At 36.4% G+C, this 22,078-nt stretch overlaps 1 protein-coding gene across 1 annotated transcript; it reads right to left on the bottom strand.

Moving 5' to 3' along the window:
- Nucleotides 1-2,736: 2,736 nt before the first annotated feature.
- Nucleotides 2,737-21,788, bottom strand: LOC124162384 (something about silencing protein 10). The gene is made up of 11 exons (XM_046538904.1): nt 21,577-21,788; nt 21,158-21,251; nt 16,884-17,070; nt 15,806-15,945; nt 14,661-14,802; nt 11,976-12,093; nt 11,694-11,835; nt 6,876-6,958; nt 4,545-4,756; nt 3,123-3,367; nt 2,737-2,888 (listed from the first exon to the last, which is right to left on the bottom strand). The coding sequence occupies exons 1-11, from the start codon at nt 21,597-21,599 to the stop codon at nt 2,799-2,801; spliced, it is 1,476 nt and encodes a 491-aa protein (XP_046394860.1). The 5' UTR covers nt 21,600-21,788; the 3' UTR covers nt 2,737-2,798.
- Nucleotides 21,789-22,078: the final 290 nt, after the last annotated feature.

Raw genomic sequence — 22,078 nt, 5'->3', positions numbered from 1 at the left:
ATGACTTGAATTGCACTAAAGATTGTGAAATTTTTTCTTTTAAGTTTGCTTTCTAACATAAAGAGGGATTGGCTATGGTCTCGTATGCGCCAAAGAAAAATAAAATGGTGCACTTGCTAACATCGCAAAACTTGGATAACAAAATATCTGAGAGTGAATGTAAGAAACCCCTAATGATATTAGAATATAATAAAACAAAAGGAGCTGTAGACAATGCAGACGAACTCATAAGAGAATACACATGTGCCAGAAAAACTAATAGATGGCCATTCAGGCTGTTCATGAATATAATAGATATAGCAGCCAGTAATGCATTTGCCATATTTATGAACAAAAATTCAGAATGGAATAACAAGGCCTCGTTTAGAAGGAGAATCTTTCTCAAGTCTTAAGGGCAAGAACTTGCTCTACCAAGCATGAAAAAACGCGCAGAAACAACTAATAGTATACTTGTTACTTCTGCTCTTCTAGCATGTGGAGTAAAAAAAGGTAATCCAGAAATGGCCAAATCTGAAACAATTTATGGCAAATCCAAAAGGGGCAGATGCCATATTTGCCCTCGAAATATTGACTTGAAGGTAAATGTAAGATACTCTGTGTGTAAAGCATTTGTTTGTTCAGAACATCGCCACAAGACTGTCACAATTGTATGTAATAATGAAGAGTGTAATTGAATTTTCCTCTTTCCTACAAACAAATTTTTGTTCACTCAATATTTTGATGAAAACATTGTTTAATTTCTGTATTATTATGGTGTGTTCTGATCTTTAATTTAAAAATAAATAACTGAGTTGAGTAGCTGATTTTCCATATTTTTTGTAAACAATTTTTCTGATTATTTATAAAGATTTTCATGCAAAAATAGTTTCATTTTTGGTAATACTATGGCCCATTATGTTTTTTCAACAAAATCAATGCATTGAAGTCAAAAATTGTTTTCATTTCCCCGATTCATAAACAATGGGGTCCCTAAAGGACCCAAACGGTAACCAACGTAATGAAATGAGGGTCTGAAACCAGAGGGTTAAGTTCACAATTAGTGATTTGTCAGTAAAAGTTCAGCATCTTCTTTGTGCTCAATTTTTAGGCTACACTTATGCTACAGAAAACTTTGTGCCCGCTAGATTCCAAGTCAACTCACACCATAAAAGTTGTAGAATGGCTTCAGCTTAGTTGTTTCTTGAGTGTTATCAAGGAGGAAAAGGTTTCCGCCTTCATGATAACTTCACAATGGTAAGGATAACGTTTAGGCCTTTTCTCATCAAATACAGAGAAATTTTGACAAAAAAACCATTACCCTTTTAGTCGCCTCTTACGACAAGCAGGGATACTGAGGCAGTATTCTCCAACCCCCTGACCTCCGGGGTAAAGTAAATTTAATTCAGAGTACCTAACATATCAAAAGAAGGAATCAGATGATTCGAATCATTTCAATGGAACAGAATATTTCTCGTGGCATTCACCCACAAATATATCCACAATCATGGTTATTCATTGACGAGCCTAGTAGACAAGAATAAAAACACCACCTATATTCCTTGAGATTAAACATAACCGTGGAATGTAGTTTGTAATAGGCTACTAAAATACTGGATCCTCAAAATATGAGATAATTACAGCATACAATGAAAAGTTAATAACATAACTTCCCCAGACATTACAATCTCATTCCAAAGGTGAAAAAGAACAACCACTCCACATAAGAGTTAAACAAAATAAGCCTATAGAAAGTTCACACAATATCCGAGTCAAATTACATTCGTCATCATCCTAACAATTAATATAGCAATGCACAAATATATTAGCCTGGTTACAGGCATTTCGATTACCGATTGCTAATATAGTCCAAGCAAACCAAAATTAGTCTCAATTTACCAAATTCATTGTTTTCACGTTAACTTCTATACTCCAAAACTGCAGAATGAGAAACGAGTACACATAATGTTTCAAGTTGCATTACATATATGCAGTCATGACCTTAGCTTTAGTTAATACATAGTTTTATTGCCTTTATGATGCATTATCCTCATAAGTTGTCATAGTTTCCATATCCTGATAAAAGATCAGTTTTCAAGGACTACGAATAATGTCTTCAATGCTCTAAGGTCATAACTTACTGTTCAAAATGCAGTAATCAGGAAAAGAACGATTCGATCGACTTTCTACAATACAAGTGAAAAGAAGTAAATAAGAAGACCATGCGCTGTAGAAACAATTATTACCCCTTCTACCTTCCAGCTGCAGGAAATTGGCTGAATTAATCAGTTAAAAACATAAAAATGACAGCTGCGTGATATTTTTCAAGATTCCTAATGTAACAATGTTTATATTCTTAGCAATCCTTCCCAACAAACCGACCGAATTTGAGTTCCTCGGGTTTAATTCCTGCAAACCCTAACAATATTTGAAGTCAAACTTACGAAATCTCTAAGGAATGTACATATATGCCAGAATTTGTGTCTCCAAGACAAAATCTTATTTCACTTCACAGCTCATGATGATCAAACTATAATTCACTATGAAAAAAAATCATTCATTGAAATGCCATTCAAGTCATCCTAAATATCATCTTCAACTAGAAGGCTAAGGCAATGATGACTGAAGATGTGAATAAAGCTATCAAATTATAGTCTTTAAAACTTACCATTATGCACCATACAACAAATAAGTAACCAGAAATTGTAAATCATTTAACATTCAGACTTAAATTGCAAGGAAAGTGACAGTAAAAGACAATTTCATTTTCATATTAAAATTTATAGAAAAAAGGCACAACAATAACAGGAAAAAAAAATTTTTCACTTGATTTTGATGCTTTTGCTAGTAGTTGCTTTAATACCAGAGATTTCCCCACCATATCGACTGGTCTCGGAGTAAACCTCACGAACCTGAAACAGAACAGACAAATACAATGGCATATGGTCACATAATTGTTACAGTCAGTGTCAGCATAAGGTTTCTCATCTAACTTATTAAAGATGCCTAAGTAGACAATTGAAAGTTGAGTTGTTTGCCCAACTCCATAGTTAGGGGAAAAAGTTTCAAAGAGAATCATGATGGTAATGAAAAACAATGGAGTTTGAGAATTTCAAAGCAAAAATGTACAAATACAAGTGACTCACTTGACCCTTCCGCCTTATTTTTGCCTTCCTGAATCGATTTCTATGCTTCACCCTAGGGTTTCGCATCTCCTTCTTTCTCCTCGGGGTAAGACCCTTATTCTTTGCCATTTGGTACGTTATAGCTCTTTTACCACCTTCGTCTTCCTCCGCACCAACTCCTTCTCCATCAACACCTCCCTCAGCCAAATCAGCCATATCACCATCATCATCATCTCCACCATCCATATCTTCATCCCCAAAGGACACTGAAAAATATAGAAACATAAATTGCAATGAAACCTATACGCCCAAAGATTTAATTCCAGATAAGTCCGAAATACAAAGAGATTTATTCCCCAGAAGAGGTATATTCATCCACGTCAGGATCTACCATCTTGCATCACCCAGAGCTTCAACACAAGGAAAGGCGAGGATAAACCTCAACCACATTCAGGGTGGGCATCCTGGCCAAATTGGATAGCCAACTATAATTCAATATTTTAGGATACAGGCAATCTTCAACTTTCATACACTTGACTTTCGTACAATTCACACTTTCTTACATTCCAAATTGACACCTTTCACTTGATTTTCGTACGCTAAATTCGGACTGTATTTTTTTGAAATTCCTGCCAGGTTTAAAGCGCATTACAACATTCAACTGTTTCATATGGCAGCGCATGCAGACAATGCGAACGTATACAAGCGAGGGCAGAGTTGACTCCAATCAAGGTGAATTTCATTGTATGTATTAATGTTATGTATTAGTCATAATTTACACCTTCAGCAACGACATTGCACGGAATATCTTCCGTATTCCATACCTCTTTTGGCTTTTTTGAATAACATGCGAAATATACGCGATCAATCAATAATATTAGAAACTGATCAACGATCGTTGCTCTCAACAACCAAATCAAATATCCTCCTGGAATACATAGATGCAAATGGCAGAAAGCAGTTATTCATGTTTTTGACCTTGTTCCACCAATTTTAAACATCTGAAAAAAATTAGGCTTATACTTTAAGATAGGGGTAACAACATATTTTTTTCAGCGAGTCTATTGTTTCCTAAAATTTTTAATTTAATTTTGAAAATTTCAAACTTATGTAAAAGTTAAGTTTTCGGTTCAAAAATTTTGAAAAAAATCAGGATGGTAGACCATAATAGTATACACAATTTAAAATCAAGAAAACTATTTTATAAAAATAAAAACTGGAGATATGGTTAAAAAACTAAAAATCGTGTTTCAATTTTTTCTGGGGTTATTTTCCATTGCTGAGGCCTGAAACTTTGAGTAAACACATAATTTTGGATGCACTTTAAGTGTATATTTTTTATTTCTCAAAATATCGGGGGGCACTTTTCACCATCTTAACCTGCTAGACCCTTTGTAGTAGAGGTTTTTCTGTAGCATCATCTACCTAACGAGGATCACTCACCATGCTTACTCCCTCGTCCTCCACGACCTCCTGCTCCCTTGAGTGCTGATGATGAAACCACATCCTTCTTCACTTTAGACTTTTTCTCACCCTCCTCCTGAGTACGGATGTTGAAGGCTCCAACTCCTTCATCATCTGAATCATCCATGGAGGCATCCATCTCAACCTTCTTCCCAAGAATTCCCAATAGTTTCTTCATGGTACGATCGTTTCTGCAAAGACAGAAATAATTACAGTTGTGCAACTCCAAATTTGAATTGAGTCGAAAAAAACTCGATTGGACCACTTATTAAAAACCTAAGTTGAATCAATGAAGGCAGTGGTTGATAAAATAATGTTCATAATTAGATACAATGATATTTACATGTGAGCTAATACCCATACTATTAAATAGTTCCAAAGTACATCAAAATCCAAGGTACCCAAAACATACAGCATGTTAATGTGAATATCATTACAATAGGGTAGTTTCCTATTTTTTCAATTGCCTTAATCGAAAGATTAATACTCCTGGAGTAAGTATTTCACGCTTTTAGATTTTTAAATGACGATATCTATTTCCGCGATTAAATGAAAAGTGAAAATTTTAAAACATACAAAAATGTGATGGCTAAGTATAAATGCTGGGAAAAGCCCGTGTGACGTCATTCTGGTTCCAGCTGACTGTGTATGAGGCCACCTTGGTGCGAGGCTATGAGCACCGCTACGATGCAGGCTGCTATCAGGTAGCAGAGTACACTGATAACGGGTAGCACTTGGCTTAAATAAGGATATTTAATACCCAATCAAACAAAGGAAACTTTCAGACCTTAGGAAATTTTAATAGGTGATTATTAAGAAATGTTTCCCTGAGCTCTGTGCATCATGTATGTATTGGTAATTTTAGAAGATGGAGAACTCCTGACAACTCGTATAGCATCTGGGTCCCTGTGACGTCACGTGCAGTGGCATCACATGGCCACCAATCAGGCCTTTTTCAAATGAGGTTAAAATTGACCATTAACATTCATCTAAACAGGGATTTCTAAAATCAAATAATTTTTACATTATGAATACACTAATGGTTGGTAACAAATCGCAATCAATGCCTTTCATTTTCTTTGATGAAGGAAATTACCCTATTATTAAAATTATTTCACAAAATTTTCAATGGTGTCATATCAATGGAAAAGAAATTTAAATAAAGAAGGAAAAAAATTATAATATATCAGCCTTTGTATTAGCTATCAAATCTCTAGCAACTATACATAGATAGGTCTGAGGTAACACACGTACATACAACAAGTTGATCTCTATGTTGCCATTAAGTTAGAGAAGGCTTTAGAGCTACAGGAAATTGGAACTGAGGAGGTATCAAAAATCAGGAGTAATCATACACTATTTATTTCCTAAGTTCAAAGTCAAATCTTTACATGAAAAAATTGATGAGAATTAGATTTTGGATGCTGATGATTTTTGTGATCAGACTGAGTGGTCAAAAAGCAGCTGGTGTTTCATGCCCACCATTCGCACGGTCAACCATATCAGGAGGCAAACCCTATCAGCCTATTTTCTGGGTAGGTGGTTACGTGAGAAAATCTATCACCATTCAAAAGTAAAGTAGGTACTGTAAAACAGTTTTCAAACCCCTTTAGTTACTGTTTTACCACAGTATGGACATCAAGTACGTATAAGCATTTTTTCAGTCAAACAATAAACCCGAATTTAAAAAGGTACCAAATAAACATTTATGTACGAATAAGCTTAAAAGCCACAGACAACACTGAGATGCACCTCTACCTGAGTATCACAATCAGTGCCCATAAGCCAAATTTTGCCAAATACTTATTGCCTTAGTTTGAACTGAATAATGTAATCTTTATATATTTACTACATGATTGTAGTTCATTAAGATTGTTTGAATGTGGCCGGATGTTTTAATTCCCATATGTGCAATTATGCCCATCAAAATAATGGCTGAAAAATAAACAACTCCATCGTAAAATAAGGGGAATTTCCTACCCAAGTTTCCACTTCACCTTTAGTATGAAATCCCGGACATTTTCGGAATTTCAAGATTCCCTAACAATTCCTAGTTTCATGAGAGTGTCACCTCCCTTAAGTAATAAATCGAAGTCACAGATTTTATTCCTCATAAATATTGTACTCAACCAATTCAGCCATTACCACAACATACATTTAAGCCGGAGGCAGCTGTAAAACTGCTTAAAGATAAAAGCAAAGTAAAAAGCTTATGCTAAATAAGGAGGAAGATGAATTTCCTCATAAAAATTTAGCAGCACTTTTCAAACCAACACCACATTGAAATTTGCTAAAAATAAGGTTACATACTTGCTTATGACTTTATCAGTGTCATCTGAAGACAGCAAATTCACATTTCTGTTTTCTGCAGCTGCATTTAAAATTGCATAGACCTGAGGAAAGTAGAAGAAAACACATTACAATGTAAGATTCCTCAAGGCCGTTTTATACGGGGCACGGAATTGCGCAGGTTAGAGCTGCATTTATTTCAAAAATGGCGTGGAATTGCGCAAATGCATGAATGAAATTACAACAGGGACTATTTTGCCGTCTTGCATCCACACATTCTCGCATGTGTTCTAGCAATTCACCGCTTTACACGACGCAATTTTGATTGTGCCTTTGCACGTACGTCAGATAGCGCAATTCCGTGTACCGTGTAAAACGGCCTTCACACTTGACAAAGAATGTCAAAGACAACATTTAACTTATAAACACAATGACTGAAAGCAACAATTTACAATAGCATGATAAGGTACTTCCACGGACAATATTGCACCCATATTCATCAAACCATAAGCAAAGTATAATTAAAAATTTCATTCTCGTCTCAGGCAGAAAAATCTTTCTGGAGGCAAAATATTTCTCCAAGTCCTGAATTGACACTGAATTGTAAATGCTACTGAATCAAACCCCATAAGGAGTAACAAACGAACTTAGTTCAGAGTGTGGGTTATTTTTCCATATCATCAAGGGATTTCAAACTAGGAAATAATTTGATTTGGAGGAACAAAACCCATCCCCACAACAGTGAAACAAAGACCATTACTTTTCAAATTGTGGAAGAGAAGGGACAAGAGAAAGTGGCTTTGCAAGGCATTATTTCAAATGCACTGGACTGCTGCATTCTTACTACATCTCAATTTGAATTATTGATAATGAAATTTTTTAACTCCCTCAGCCTAATAATGCCCTCAAGATTCTTCAATGGAGATTCCTTAACCCTCTTTGTGCTACAGGCATCCCCCACGTTACGTATGTCTCGACTTACGTAAATCCGTACTTACGAAAGTGATAACCGTATTTCAAATGATTACGTTAATTTTTTAATGCGAGCGCGAAGAAGTAGATATTCGCTCGTACAACCTATGGTAGAAAAAATATCGAATAGATGAGTTTTTTACGTGCTAAAAATAACAGTGACCTATTTTTGTCATTCCTCGAAGGAATTTTCATTAATTCCTGTAGAAAAATCGCTTATAAATCCCAAGTCACCAATCAATGTGAAAATTTGCAGTTCTAGCGATGGATGAGGTTGCCCTCATTCCTATACCATACAGCTTGTTACACAGCATGCACACCCGAACTCAGACTTTCAAGTATATAAAATTTGTATCCTTAAGTTTGGACATTTCCACCAGTGAAATTAAAAGAAAATGAAGTTCAAGCAGAAATCTTTATCGCCGAAAAGAATTGTTTAGTACCCACGTAACGGCATTGAAATTTTGAGTGTTGGGAATGAACGCCGCGAAAAATTTAAGAAAAAGCTGACACACGATATTAATTGCGTAATTGTTTTCATGTTTCTGGCAGAAGATTTTATTAAGCTGCATTTTCTCGTTGTCTCATATTGTGTGCAACTGTAAATGAATATTGCACCATTGAAAGCTTTTCCCCACTAACTTTGTCGCACGTTAATGACGGAGTTGGCTGAATTAAACCTCACTTTTAATTAGCTTCGTGCTTTGGAAATACTCTTCGATGTTTCCAGCGAAGTAAATATTCAAATGATCACGTCATTTTATTGAGATATGAGAAAATGAAAGTATGTTTGCGTGTGTGATAGATTGAGTGTATGTTCGTGTGAATGTATCTAAGAATATAGTAATTTACTGGTATTTTTTGTGTTATTTGCTCGTAATCCTAGACACTCCTACGTGTATTAACTGTGACAGTGAAACCACCAGATTCATCGATCAACGTAATATATAAAAGGCAGAAGATGTAATGATTATAGGTAGGTAGACAATGCATTCTTTGGGCCCTTACATCGCAGTATAACATAATGAATCAATTTAAGTATTCAGTTTAGTAATGTAGCGTTGATATACCGTACTTTCCCGAATCCACGCGATCGGTCAACTCTGGGAATAATACTACGCATTTTGATTGGCAATGCTCGAGATGCAACTTTCAGACTATATGATGTTTATCTATTTTGTATCTAATAACGTAAGAATACACGGTAGAGTTCATGAATATCGCACGAGATGCAACTTACAGACTATATAATGTTTATCGATTATGTATCTAATAACGTAAGAATACACGGAAGAGTTCATGAATATCGCAGTGAATTGAATGAAACTTCACCGAGAATTTACCGCGCATTTCTCCGCTGAGAATTTCACCGCTCCGATCGAAATCTCAGAAGCACTAACGCAAAGGTTCGACTTACATAAATTTCGACTTACGCAGAGTCTGCCGGAACGCATCTCTTACGTAACTCAGGGGATGCCTGTATTCATCTTCCTGGGGTACTGGCGAGAAATAAGGAAGGTATTTTCATAAAATGTAGCAACTAAGAAATAAATGATACAAAGATATTTTATATCATATGCATATGCTTTTTTTTTATAAAATTGATGAGTTTAAACTGGTTAATTTTGATAAAATATATTTACTTTCACTGAAATAAGTTTAAGTATGTAATGTAATAAGGTTCTAGTTATTTGAGTAATGGACTACAAAAGAGCCGATACAGTGGAACCTCGATTTATCGTTTTTCAGGGGGATGGACTAAAAAAACAATGAATGCGGGAAAACAATCAATGCGGGAATGTTTGGCAAGGGTTGCCTATGTCCCAGGAAACGCAGGATTTTGGTGCGTAATTATGATATTCGTTAAAGGATTCAAACAAGGTTTTACCCAACTACAGCAACACTAGTACTTTATCGGGACACTTAGGTCATATTGCTGATTCGAATAATATCTAGAGAGAGAGAAAGAGCTATCAAATATCCTAAAGGAACTCGCCACCACGCTAAAAAATGTTTGCTCTCCACTCCGCATATACCCTGCTACTATGGATTTCCCTCTAATGTAAAATTCCATGAAACACCATTTCCAGCACACATAGTCACGAGAGCAATGCCCATGTCATGCCTAAAACAACAGCTTTTGCCGGTGCAGGGATTGGTTGAGAGATGGATCAGATAGGCCAAAAATAGTCAAATTTGTTATGTTCCTGTCAAATCAATATATTTTTCATGTAATTTAGGCAATGTGTAAAGCGTGGACAATGTTGCGTTAATCGTCAGCAGCACGCCTGCGTAAGCTTTGCCTTCATCCCACTTCTTGTTTTCACTGAGTAGCTCGCTCTACTCCACCCCCTACTGCCATGTGCTAGCGGACAGCCCAAGGCATTCTTCAATATTCAATTATTTTCAGTCCATCTTTTAAAGTACTCACTTGTTTCTTCAGAAGGGCGATGGTCCGAAGAGGGATAAAAATAAAACCTTACTTTATTAAACCCACACGGAAAACACTCGCCAATTTGAAGTCAACCCACCCTGGAAAGTACGGAACCACTCATGCGAGGTGAAGTTCGGAACTGATGCTATCACGTTCGTGTTACGCAGAACATACTGCAGAGGGTGAAGCATGACCATATGACTGCGCCATGAAATTTTTTGTCCTAAAGATAAGGCAACCAGCCTATTCTTTTCTGATTAGCATAGCACCAGATGAGCAGATGAATTCGGATTGTTAGTAGGGTGAAACAAAATATCCTGAGAAGATATCCCTTCATCAGTAACTCTGACAGGTGAGACTTATAGTATAACTCCTAAATTGTAAATAATTGATAAATGATAATAACCAGATGTCCTGTTTTCGGAAAAAATGCTGCATTTACCTCCAAGAAGCTCAGCTATGAGGATTTCGAGTTTCGCCAGAAATCACCACCGTATTTTTCCAACTATTTTCTTACTTAAAATGCTTAAATAACGTTAGAAATACATCTTGTTTGGTCTCGTTCTTTTCTGATTTACGTGCAAATTACTAACATTTCAATATAATAAAAGTATAATAGCAATTGCTGAAATTCATGGCTGGACACCTTTTGGGCTAATAGGTAATTCATGCAGCAGTTGACCTCCAGATACTGGGAACTTTGAAGCAGGTAGGCTGAAAAAGTTCAGTGGGCGAGAATGAAAGAGGTATGAAACACATTTCTATTGTTCTCATGTAACTTGATATTTTCTTTTCGACTTCCTCATAACAAAGGACCCGAGTCTCTCAATGCCACCTCTATTGCCTCACTATGAAAAAAAATGCTACCAGGCAGCACCAATTTTCTGTCCATAACTGTACAGTAGAAGGATGATTTCTAATAGATTCAAAGGATAAAGCCTAAGTTGAAAGTTGTTATGAGTGGTTAATCAGCCACTTTTGAAACACCGAGAAAATGTGCATTTTCAAACACTGAAAAGTACATTTTCCATAACTTTATTTGGTTTATAACATTTATAACAGCAAAGTTTATGGGGATTTTTAATATAAAGACAATCTAAGTGTATTTTTACCCAAGGGAGTCATTTAAACTCTTCTTTGTCTGAAACAGAAATTTTTTGCACCATTCAAAGAGCTATCATTTGTTATTAAAATGCAGATACTTGATAGAGAAGTGTAGTGAGTCCTTTCTGTGTTAAACGTAGTATGTAAACCTCATAAATAGCAAGACGTTTCATACTGATTTTATATGCTCAGTTCTCACAAAGATTATATCAGACCTAGTTCTTCTGTTGATAAAGGGAATTTGAAAAAGCCAGCTAGCATCGCACATTAGACTGAAAACTATTGAGATAAATATGTAGCTGTGCATGGAATAGATAAAAAATAATTACCTGCATAGACAAGCTTTCATTGGCATCCGACAAAGACTTAATAAGCTCCTGAAGCTGGCAGAGCCGTTTAATGACAGGGTGAGTCCTCACTGATATTTTCTTGCTTTTCAGTAGCAAATAGAAGCCAATATGTGTACAGTAACTGTAAATTAATTTCAAAGAATAAAAATGAGAAAAGATATGTCTTCCCAAAATTGATGAAAATATCAAAATTGGATAATAGAATTCAAACCAGAAGTTCTATGCAATAAGATCAAAATCCTACCCTCCCTTCCAACTTACTTGAGGATTAATTCATAATTGGTATGAACAAACTGTTCAACAATAGGAGACTTGACTTTTCCTTCTGAGATCAGCTTCATCATTGGCAGCCATTTCTCCTTCGCCTCTGCCATTTTCTCTGAAAGTAAATGGCATGGCATAGTAAGTTCCTTTTTGCTTATATCACTTCCACCAATAGAAGCATAAGGTACAGATGCTAAAAACTAAAAAACATAAGCTGGCTTGGGTGCTATATAAATTTGATCAAGTGGTCCTCACAACATTTTTCCATCAAGCCAGGTCTAACCAATCTTTGACAGAAGCAACTAGCTTTTGGAGTAATCACACATTAAGAAGACTTTTTTGCGGAATAGCTACACCAGGCACCAGATTTCCATGACCCTCAATAGGACACTCCAATCATGGGACAACCAGATGCAAGGGAAAAGGAAAAACCGGTGGCCAAAGCTTGCCTGCCTTATATCTCCTCAATTTCAGGAAAAACCAACAGAATACCCAGTAGGCCCAAAATTCAAACTACCCAAAAGTCTGCAGTCAAATTGTGAGAACAACCAGTCAGAGCTAAGGACACAGTCAGCCTAAAGACTCCTGGCATTTAATGGGTTCCATGTGAGTGCAGCAGAGTATGCATTTGCAAAACAGGCCACACCATTGAGACTAGGTTCAAGGGACACAAGCGTCACTTGAGGCTAGAACAATGAAAAAAATCTGTCATTACTGAAATCTGTGTTAGCCAAGACCACACTATAAAATTTGAAGAGATAAAAATTCTTTGCCATGCCTAAGGCATAAGGGACCGCCTCACAAAGGAAGCCACAGAGATAAAACTGGAGAAAAATAATTTTAATCAGGATTATGGGCACTCAATCAGCAATATGTGGCGTTTCACAGATTTTGAATAAAATATCAGGAGTGAGGGGAAAGTCTGTGAGGACAGATTAGCCAATTCAGAGCCTACACCATCAAGAGCCACAGAGTGGACCAATCCCAAGGCCCCTGAACGAGAGATGCATATGTATAAGAGGGCCAATTTCCTCAAAACAACACTGAACAACCCTGAGGATGAGCCGCGAGTCTAAGCTAGAAACATCGGCAGAAATGGAGTTTTCAATCCACTGGAAATCACGAGAAGTTTACCCCCATATTTCACCACAAAAGCAAATTTTTTTTTGAGTGAAGAAAAATATTCACAACCAGAGCAAACTACCCCCATATATATATTCCCGCCACAATTTTTGAGCCTTGATTTAAGGAAATAATTTCTATAACAATACACATGCCTAGGAAGTTTTCGATTCCCAACATGTTAGGTGATCATAGTGTACTATTGAATACCGTACATGTCTGAATATAGTCCCCCCTTTTTTCCAAAATTGCCCATGGTAAAAGTAGGGGGGACTATATTCAAACGCATTTTTTAAATTATTTCCTAAAACTGAAGTCTAAAAATTAGGGGGGGGGGACTATATTCAGAGCTATACTTGGAGAAATACAGTACTATTCCACCAGCTTCATAATTCCTGCATTCATTGTTTGAAAAAGAGGAATCAAAGAATTAAAAAGAGATTTCCCCCAAGGAGCACCTGAAAATTTTCAGGTTTGTTATTGAATGAAGCTTATACATAACCAATCAAATGGAAAAAGGACAATAGCTGATGAGGTTGAAAGAAGGATTGGTGGGGACAGCTTGCCGTGCCGGCATACATTAACTTTCATCACCCGAGAGGCCATTGGCAGTCCATAAGAACTGTATAAACTCTTGTAAGAGATCCACCCCTAGTTTGAGCATTGGAACTTAAGTAACAAAATGTTTGCAGTATTTTTCTTTCTCCCATCGCAAAGTGTTTCAAATGTATGCCTGAACTTTCGACAATTATCAAATTTTCCACTTTCAATGCTAAAAATTTGCAAGGCACGTATGGTGCTTGTAGATAAGTAGGCATTCACTGGTAGCGAAAAATCCTGTGCAATCTTTTCCATATTCACCTCTGAGGTATTGACGTCACAGCGCGATGCTTACGAACATTCTAATGAATAAGAAACGAAAACAGGAGAATTGTAAAAATACCCCACTAAGGGAGAAACTCCCTTGCCTCCCGCTCCTTTTTGACCTAGGTTTTTAAATGAATGACTCACGCTGGAAACCAAGACTGCCAGTTCCCATTTAGACATGCGACTGCTAGGCAGATAAATTCACGTACGAGATGCACCCCCATTTTCCCGCAATTTCTGGGTAAAAAGGTGCGTCTCTTACCTGAGTTTATACGGTATTTTCATTTTTCTCAATAAATTTTTCACTTACTTGAAATGCCACCAACATTTCCTCAAAATTAGTAAAGTCATCAAAAAATAGCACTTTCATCTCACTATCCTCCCTGGAAGATATTTCCAGCATTACTCGTTTTCCTTTACCCATAATTTTTTTGCCTATCTCAATAAAAAATGATTGATATCTTATGTTCATCTCCTCACCCTTACCCAACAACCATCTCTCCAACACGGTTTCAAGCAATAATTTGAATTTATGTCTGTGTATCACATCAGTCATTCTATCCCTAGTACTACTCAGTCTGAGATAAATGATAGATACACAGAAAAATCACCAAAAGTCAACATTAACATGAAAATGGCTTAGCATGATATACTGTCTGTCTAAAAGTGAGGCATTTATTAGATGAATATTACCTTTGAAATCATTAACCAATCCAAAAAACTCAGGCGATTCTTTCTTCATTAACTCCAGCTGCTGCCTTTTAGAGAGTTTGCTCAAATCTGTAACAATCTTTTCATCCACTTCAGGGACATCGTCAGCCTTCTCCAATTGCTTCTAAAATAAATGAAATATATTCATTAGTGGTCATCAGGGCATGAACTGAATACTGTCTGCAAAGGTGAATGTGTTTAAGTCCAATACAAAGGTAGAGAGTTATAATTTATTTTCTTTCTCTACCCTTGACCAATCCAAGGGATTTCAGCAGGAGAAGGGAAGGAGAAGAATGAAATAGGAAAACTCAGATTAGGAATGAGGAAAGATCAGGGAGATAAAACTGTAGAACTTTGTAGGAAGGAAAATAATTCATCACATACAGACATGGCTCAAACAACATTATGTATGGCGGCACACATGGAAGACTTCCGGGGATAATGGGAGAAGAATGAAATAGGTAACATTACGTCACGACTCAGATTTAGGTACTATGAGAAAAACTCACAAAGCTTCTCTATGGTTGATGTAGAATCAGTAAGACTCATTACAGTGAGGGAAGTCACAAAGGTGAGGAAATGGAACTTGGAAGCTCTAATGAGGACTAAGAGAAGATAATACTGAGAACTAGAGACGAGTATCTTGGAGACATGTGGACAGATGAGAAAGGTAGGACAAGACAAAAACATAAACGACAAAATGGAAGAGAAATAGATCAGATATGTGCAGGGCAGGATGATAATAACGCCATGGGACACAGAGCAAATGATGATGAAATTGTCAGAGAGAGGGAAAAGTAAAAACATCGAAAAAGTACAAGGCAAAAGGATGCATAGGGAAGTTCATAACACTCACAGCCCAGTAAATTTTCCAATAGCTTAGCTTCAGGGTTCTTCACAAAAATACATATATTTACTGAATATTCTCCTAATATTCTTGGATTTCCTTGACCTCAGACACATCATCCCATTTAGGGGTTAGACAGAAGATGGGACTTCCTAGTTCCAATCTCACCCAATAAAGACAAATTATTATTATCATATTGAAGCTGATAATATCAATTTGTTTACAAAGCAAGGGAGAATCAAATGGAAGGCTGAAGAAGTATTTTCAATTTTGATTTTACCTCTCCCTCTGCATCCTGGCCCATTTGCGATGCAAGCATTTCCAAAGAGAAACTGGTACCAGCATCAAGTTGCTCAGCAAGCCTTTCTTGTATGTCTCGTGCTTCCTGCTCCTCCAATTGTGCTGCTTCTGGATCTTTCCCTACATATAAGACAGAGCATTCAATTTAAAGGATAAACCCAATATTTTGGTTTCAATACATGTATATTAACTGCTGTTACGCAGTCACATGGGCAAATGTTTTGGGCATTCCTGAGACAGTCATTATGAGGTGCAAGTAGTTGATTACCCAAAAGGGGAAAGGGATGCCTGACTACTTACAGTGGTCAATAAGGGCAAGGAGGAATCACATTTCAAAATTATGTGGTAATACCAATGATGCAGAGATCATAGATAACTTGGAATACGTACTTTATGATAATTTATGCTTCTAAATCTACTGCGAAAACATCGATTGATAATTATGTTCTCTCACCGATTACACCTAATAGTGCTTAAAATAATTCCGTAACCACAAACTGCAGCAGAAAAAAAGTAAACATTTGTAAAGTTTTGTGAGATTAATCAAATATTCTTGAAATTACCTAATATGACATAATGAAGTGCCAATTTTTGGTCCTGATAACTTCGTATCATGAAGTCTATAAAATTAAAATATTAATGTGATAGCAAGCCAGGGCAATACATCAATAGCTACACAAAATTACCAATAAAGGCAAAATTATGAAATATTTCAGTAATGAGAAAAAGTAACTTCCTTTCCATTTATATCCACCCTACTTTATACATGCAAAAGAAGGCTGCAGTTTTCTGGAATACAAATTGCAGCTCTATCTCATGAGTACTAGCCAAGTAAGCTTTCTTAAAACCTTTTCATTGAACATATGTTTCAAATACACATCTATGAAGTTTCAACTGATAAACTCAATTTCTTTTAAAGATGCAATCAAAACATCAGTAGCAAATGATAGGAACTGCTTCGCAAACATCCACCACAATACAAAATACAGAAAATTAAATCTAATGCACATTGAAAAATTAATGGGACTTAAACACAGGATGAAGTTGAAGGAACTTACCATAATTGTTGGCATCCACAAAGTCACCATCATAAAAATTTTTTCTCTTGCGACCCCATGCACGAGAATCAGGTAGGCCATCATTTTCTTCATCCTCTATATCACTTTTTATGTCTTCAGCAACATCATCAGCTTCATCATCATTGCTACTTTCATCCCCTGACAACAATCCATACACCTCTTCCTCCTGTTTAAACCAGTAGAATAGTTAAGTTATTTCACCACTGGAAGACATGAGCAGTACAGGTGGCCACACCATTTCAAATTTAGTAATGATGACAACATTTCAAAATGGTGTAGTTTTCTATTTGAAATACAACAAGGCATCAATTCCAAATTTCCAAAAGTCTTCATTCAATACAATGTAAAAACTCATATAAAAATTATAATAATAAATACAAAACCATTTCAATACGGTAAAACTAGCTTATAACAAAATTTCAGGGGGTCATAATTCTATTTTGCTTTAAATAAGATTTCCTTGTATCCTTAATAAAGGCTTTTGCCCGACACATTACAGGATTGCCGCTAATATTCCATAATTCACCTTTACTTTAGCAACAGATCCTTAAAAATTAATCATTTTCCCACCCTTTCCATCAAACAGCTGTATAGGGAAGGACTTTACGATCAACAGTAGAACTATGTGGTGATGGCTGTAATTTCTTCATATTAGAGGAATTAATTCCCCAAGGGACCAAAGAATACAGTGGGGATTTTGTATTATTTGAACTCGTTACATGCCAGGAAATTAACACTGGCGATCATAAGAATGTCCAAGGGACTGGGACCTTACTTATAGACATGAATTTGGTACATGCATGATCGTAATAAGCAAATTTAACTGTACTAGTGTGGAATTAAATATTACTAAAATAAACCGAGAGTACTACATCAATTAGAAATTAACCCTCCGGAACTCGCGCTGAGCCTGCTAGGCTCACATTGTTGATATTTTCTTAATAGTTCTTGACCAATTCTCAATAATGCGCTTACATTTTCTCTACCTTTTCCTTACTCTTTTGGCTACGTTTTCTACGCGCAGAATATCCTGATCAACCTATCATAAGGTTGGAATATGATACTTTTGCTTTGTATGCACGCGGTGTGAGCCCCTCAGGCTCCACGCGAGTGCTCGCGTTACATTTTTGATTCTCACTCTTAGCCAATTCTTTTTCTCCGATTGCGTGTATAGACACAATGTAGGCTGTTACGGATAACCTATAACATTATACTCCTAGTAAAGGTTCTTTTTCTGCTAAATCGGCTTGATATTTTGAAAGTCAAAACTACTTACATGGGAGTATGTCTAAGAAGCCATTGTTGCTCTTCCTGCTGTAATTACAAGCACGCTATATTGACACAAAGTAAGCTACTTGTATTGATTTCACACAATATTATAAGTTACGGCTTGTTACAATTACACCTCTTCTCAAAAAGTGTATTCACTTCGCCACCCGGCGGCCATAAAATTTCGGAGGACACGGTCATTCTGACTGGAGTGCACAGATACCGGAGGTGCTCTTCTCGCTGAAGTTTCAACTGTGCCAGTTTCCGCCACAAAACCGTGAGTGTTCCGTTTTAGCATGCTGGCAGTGATTTTTTGCTTGCGAAAGTTATAAAAAATACAAAGAATAAGAGTAAATAAGAGAAAAACAATTGATAGGATAGCTGCAATTCATGACATATTTGAACAATTTGACAGTCAACCGTAAAAGTACTTACATTATTGGTGAATACACATCCATTTATGAGAAAATTGTGGATTTTCGAGGTCTTTGCGCATTCCAGCAATAAATCCCAAGTATGCCCAACAAATAAGGGATAAAAAATTTTGCTTTGCTAGGTAGATGCTAAAACATTTTATCCTTAGAACTTAGAAGTGTATGCTGGTAAACAACCTGATGGATCATTTTCGGTCAACAAAAGCCCTTCTAATATCGTGAAGAGGTTATGCATAAGCAGTACTGGTAGAAATACTTCGATTGACAATTTATTTGCGTTTTTGTTTAGTAAATGAACTCTCAAAATTCCGACTTGCCGTGATTGGACCAATTCGCAAAAATAAGCGGGAATTGCCTACTTTTTTCATAGGAACAAAAAATAAAAAATCCAGTTTATTGATTTCTGCCAGAACTGTTTTTTTTTTGCATCATACGCTCCAAGAAAAATGTGCTTGTGTTTATGATATCAACTACGAACTATAACAAAAAATGATGAATGTAGAGGAGATGAAAGAAAGCCAGAAATGATACCTTTTAATGACATGACAAAATCGGGAGTATATACACCAGATCAGTCATGCACAGCATACAATGTATCAAGAAATGCACGGCGTTGTCCTATGCCAAGTATTTACGTTATGCTAAATATTGCTGTGGTAAATTCCTAGATTTTTTTAACTCGGAAACAAAAACATAGAAGTAAAATCTCGGAGAGTGTTATTTAGGTAATTGTCAGCTGGGCTCGTAGATGAACACGTGAAAGAAGGGGAACCATAAAATCGTTCCCCAAAGAGCTAGGGCTAATTATAAGACGAGCCTATCAAGACTAACAGAATAGATTAACCAAAGGCAACTAAAAAAACAGAGAACCCAAAGTGCACTGGAGTTTGAAAAATGTGTGCAGACTGTGGATACACGAAAAATATATTTACCGGGTACGTCTGCAAAAATTGTGGAAAGTGTATTTTTCTCAAGCCTACACATTTATTGTATGGTGCATGCTTGCAGAATAATGTCCATTGCTAATTTTGCCTTATGATGTTCTTTCTATCCTGATATTAACACTGTGTAGTGGTTTTACGAGTCAATAAATCAATAACAAGTTATGGTAATCTATTTTATATCATACTCTATATGAAGATATGATAACATATTTTATTAGACGTAAATGGACTTGATTTTCATCAAGTGGACTATTTCACCATTATTAGTTTGATTTAAACAAAAAAAGAGGAAATATAATCGACTTTCATAGGTGAGGACTTCAAAAAGAAAATTGAGCCTGACAGGCTCAGCGCGAGTACTCGCGTTCCAAAAAGGGGCGTGAGTCCTGCAGGGTTAAAAAGCTAGAATTCGAAAATAAAAATAATTGAGTTTTGAAAGTAGTAGACATTGAAATATACTTAAGAAATTTTTTGCACATACTTAACATGAAACTGTACCGCATCTTATTAATTTCACCAATTAATTTCATTTGGGTAAGATTTACCATGATATTTTAAAATTTGCACAAAGCATTTCAACAATATCAAATGTTCACATTTACTCAGTGGGATTAACTGCATGCAAGGTTTATAACAGATCACACACTGGCGAGGATTCGGTTAGAACTTAAAACAATAAAACGCTTCAAATATTAGAAATAATATCAGAGGAATCACCTTAGACAGCAGAAATATTTATTTAGAGAAGAAATTTTCATCCCAAGAATAGTGGTGGCACCTAGATATTATAGCTACTACCAACCTGGGCACATAGTGGTTCTTAACCACATCAACGGCATAGTTGGAAAAGACATGAAGAAAAAAAAGTATTAAAAACTCAGCAAGCGATAGTGAAATCCATACTAAAAATATGGATTACTAATAGGGTATGGTTACCATAGATTAGGTATCCCATTCACGGTATATTCATATGACTTCTGACATACAGGACTTAGTAGCAGGAAAATTTCCAAAATTGCTTCAAAGATTTTAATTATCATTGCTTATTCTAGAATTTCTTTTCAAGAATTCAAATCTCGTGATTCATATCACTGAAGGCAATAGAATTTAAAATTCATGAAGCAGAACTCGGACTGATGACAAATAAGAACTACACATCACAGAGCTTTGGTGCATTTAAATATCTTTATACTTTGCGTCAGGGCATTAGGAGTAATAAAGTTTGATGAAAATTGAAGACAAGGAAGAATTGGCTATAATAATAATCCGAAAGTGCAGGAAGAAGGCTTTCTCCAGAAGCTTAGAAGATGTAGCCGGGGTAATTGCCGACAAATGCAGATTCTCAGAAAATATCAACGTTACAAGGGCAATTACGCTGCCTACTGCCGTGGATGTAAGAGTTACTCCAGCCTTTGTTCAGGCACATTTTTCGAAGAAACGAAAATTTCTTTCGAATCCATATTCATTAGCCTATGGTTTTGGGTTTGTCACGTTTCGTCACGTGACACATTAAAGTGACAGGAATTACCAGAGGAAGTGTTGTGCAGTACAACCGGTTTATTTGCCGGACCGGCCAACAAGATCACATAATGAATACAATTATTACCTCATCACTTGACTGAGCCTGCCCCTTCCGAGTGTTCAGACCTATTATTGGCTGATCGTCATCCAAATCGGATAAATCTTCTTCATCTGAAAAACTGAAAGGAAGACAACGGAAATGTTCAATCTCTGCTAAATGCATCAGCATAGAGTTGAGCATTGCAAAACAATACCTCACCATTATAGTTTCAAGCACCCACCATGCGTGCAGATCATTTTGATCAATAACTATACCTCAATTAAAACTGGCTGTGCTTCATTTAGCCAAGATACCACTACGGATAAATACATTCACTCAGAGCTGCAACGCGAAAGTTGGTTTGTTGCAGTCAACAAAGGCTTCGTATTTTACTATGCAGTCAAACAACTACCATGCAACAGATAAGAAAAAATACATGCTTAAAAATATTGTGTGGTACTTACGCATCCATACCGATGACAGGCATACTTTTCACTTCAAATCCAGCTTTTCTCGGAATTTAGAGGATCTAATACATTTAACCGTAATTTATCCAATAGAAAAACTACTTTTCTGGATAGAGAAACAACTTATGATTGCACCAAATAAGCGACCCAAGTTCAAACAACACGTGCCTCCAATGCTCTCCCAGGTTCGCTTGCGCTTGCATTGCGGCATCGCCTTCAATTCAATCATTCAAGTGGAGAAACCTCTCACCACGTCCGCCATGGCGCTGCTAAAGCGCGAAGGCCGCGAAAACTGATGGTTGTGCGGGAAATTTGATTTCAAAGTCGAACTGGAAAATTAAAACAAACATGCTCAAGGCATGGAGCCAGAAGTCTTATTAGGGCATATTAGTGAGTTTTGAGATTAAAATCTACTATTTAAACTAAGTATGGTAACATCCACCTTGGCCTCAATGCAACTGTTCGTGAAGCATTTATGCAATCATGAATTTTTTGCTCC

The sequence above is a fragment of the Ischnura elegans genome, chromosome 7 (assembly GCF_921293095.1).
Source record: "Ischnura elegans chromosome 7, ioIscEleg1.1, whole genome shotgun sequence".
NCBI classification, from domain to species: domain Eukaryota; kingdom Metazoa; phylum Arthropoda; class Insecta; order Odonata; family Coenagrionidae; genus Ischnura; species Ischnura elegans.
This window is presented reverse-complemented; position numbering and strand designations above follow the sequence as displayed.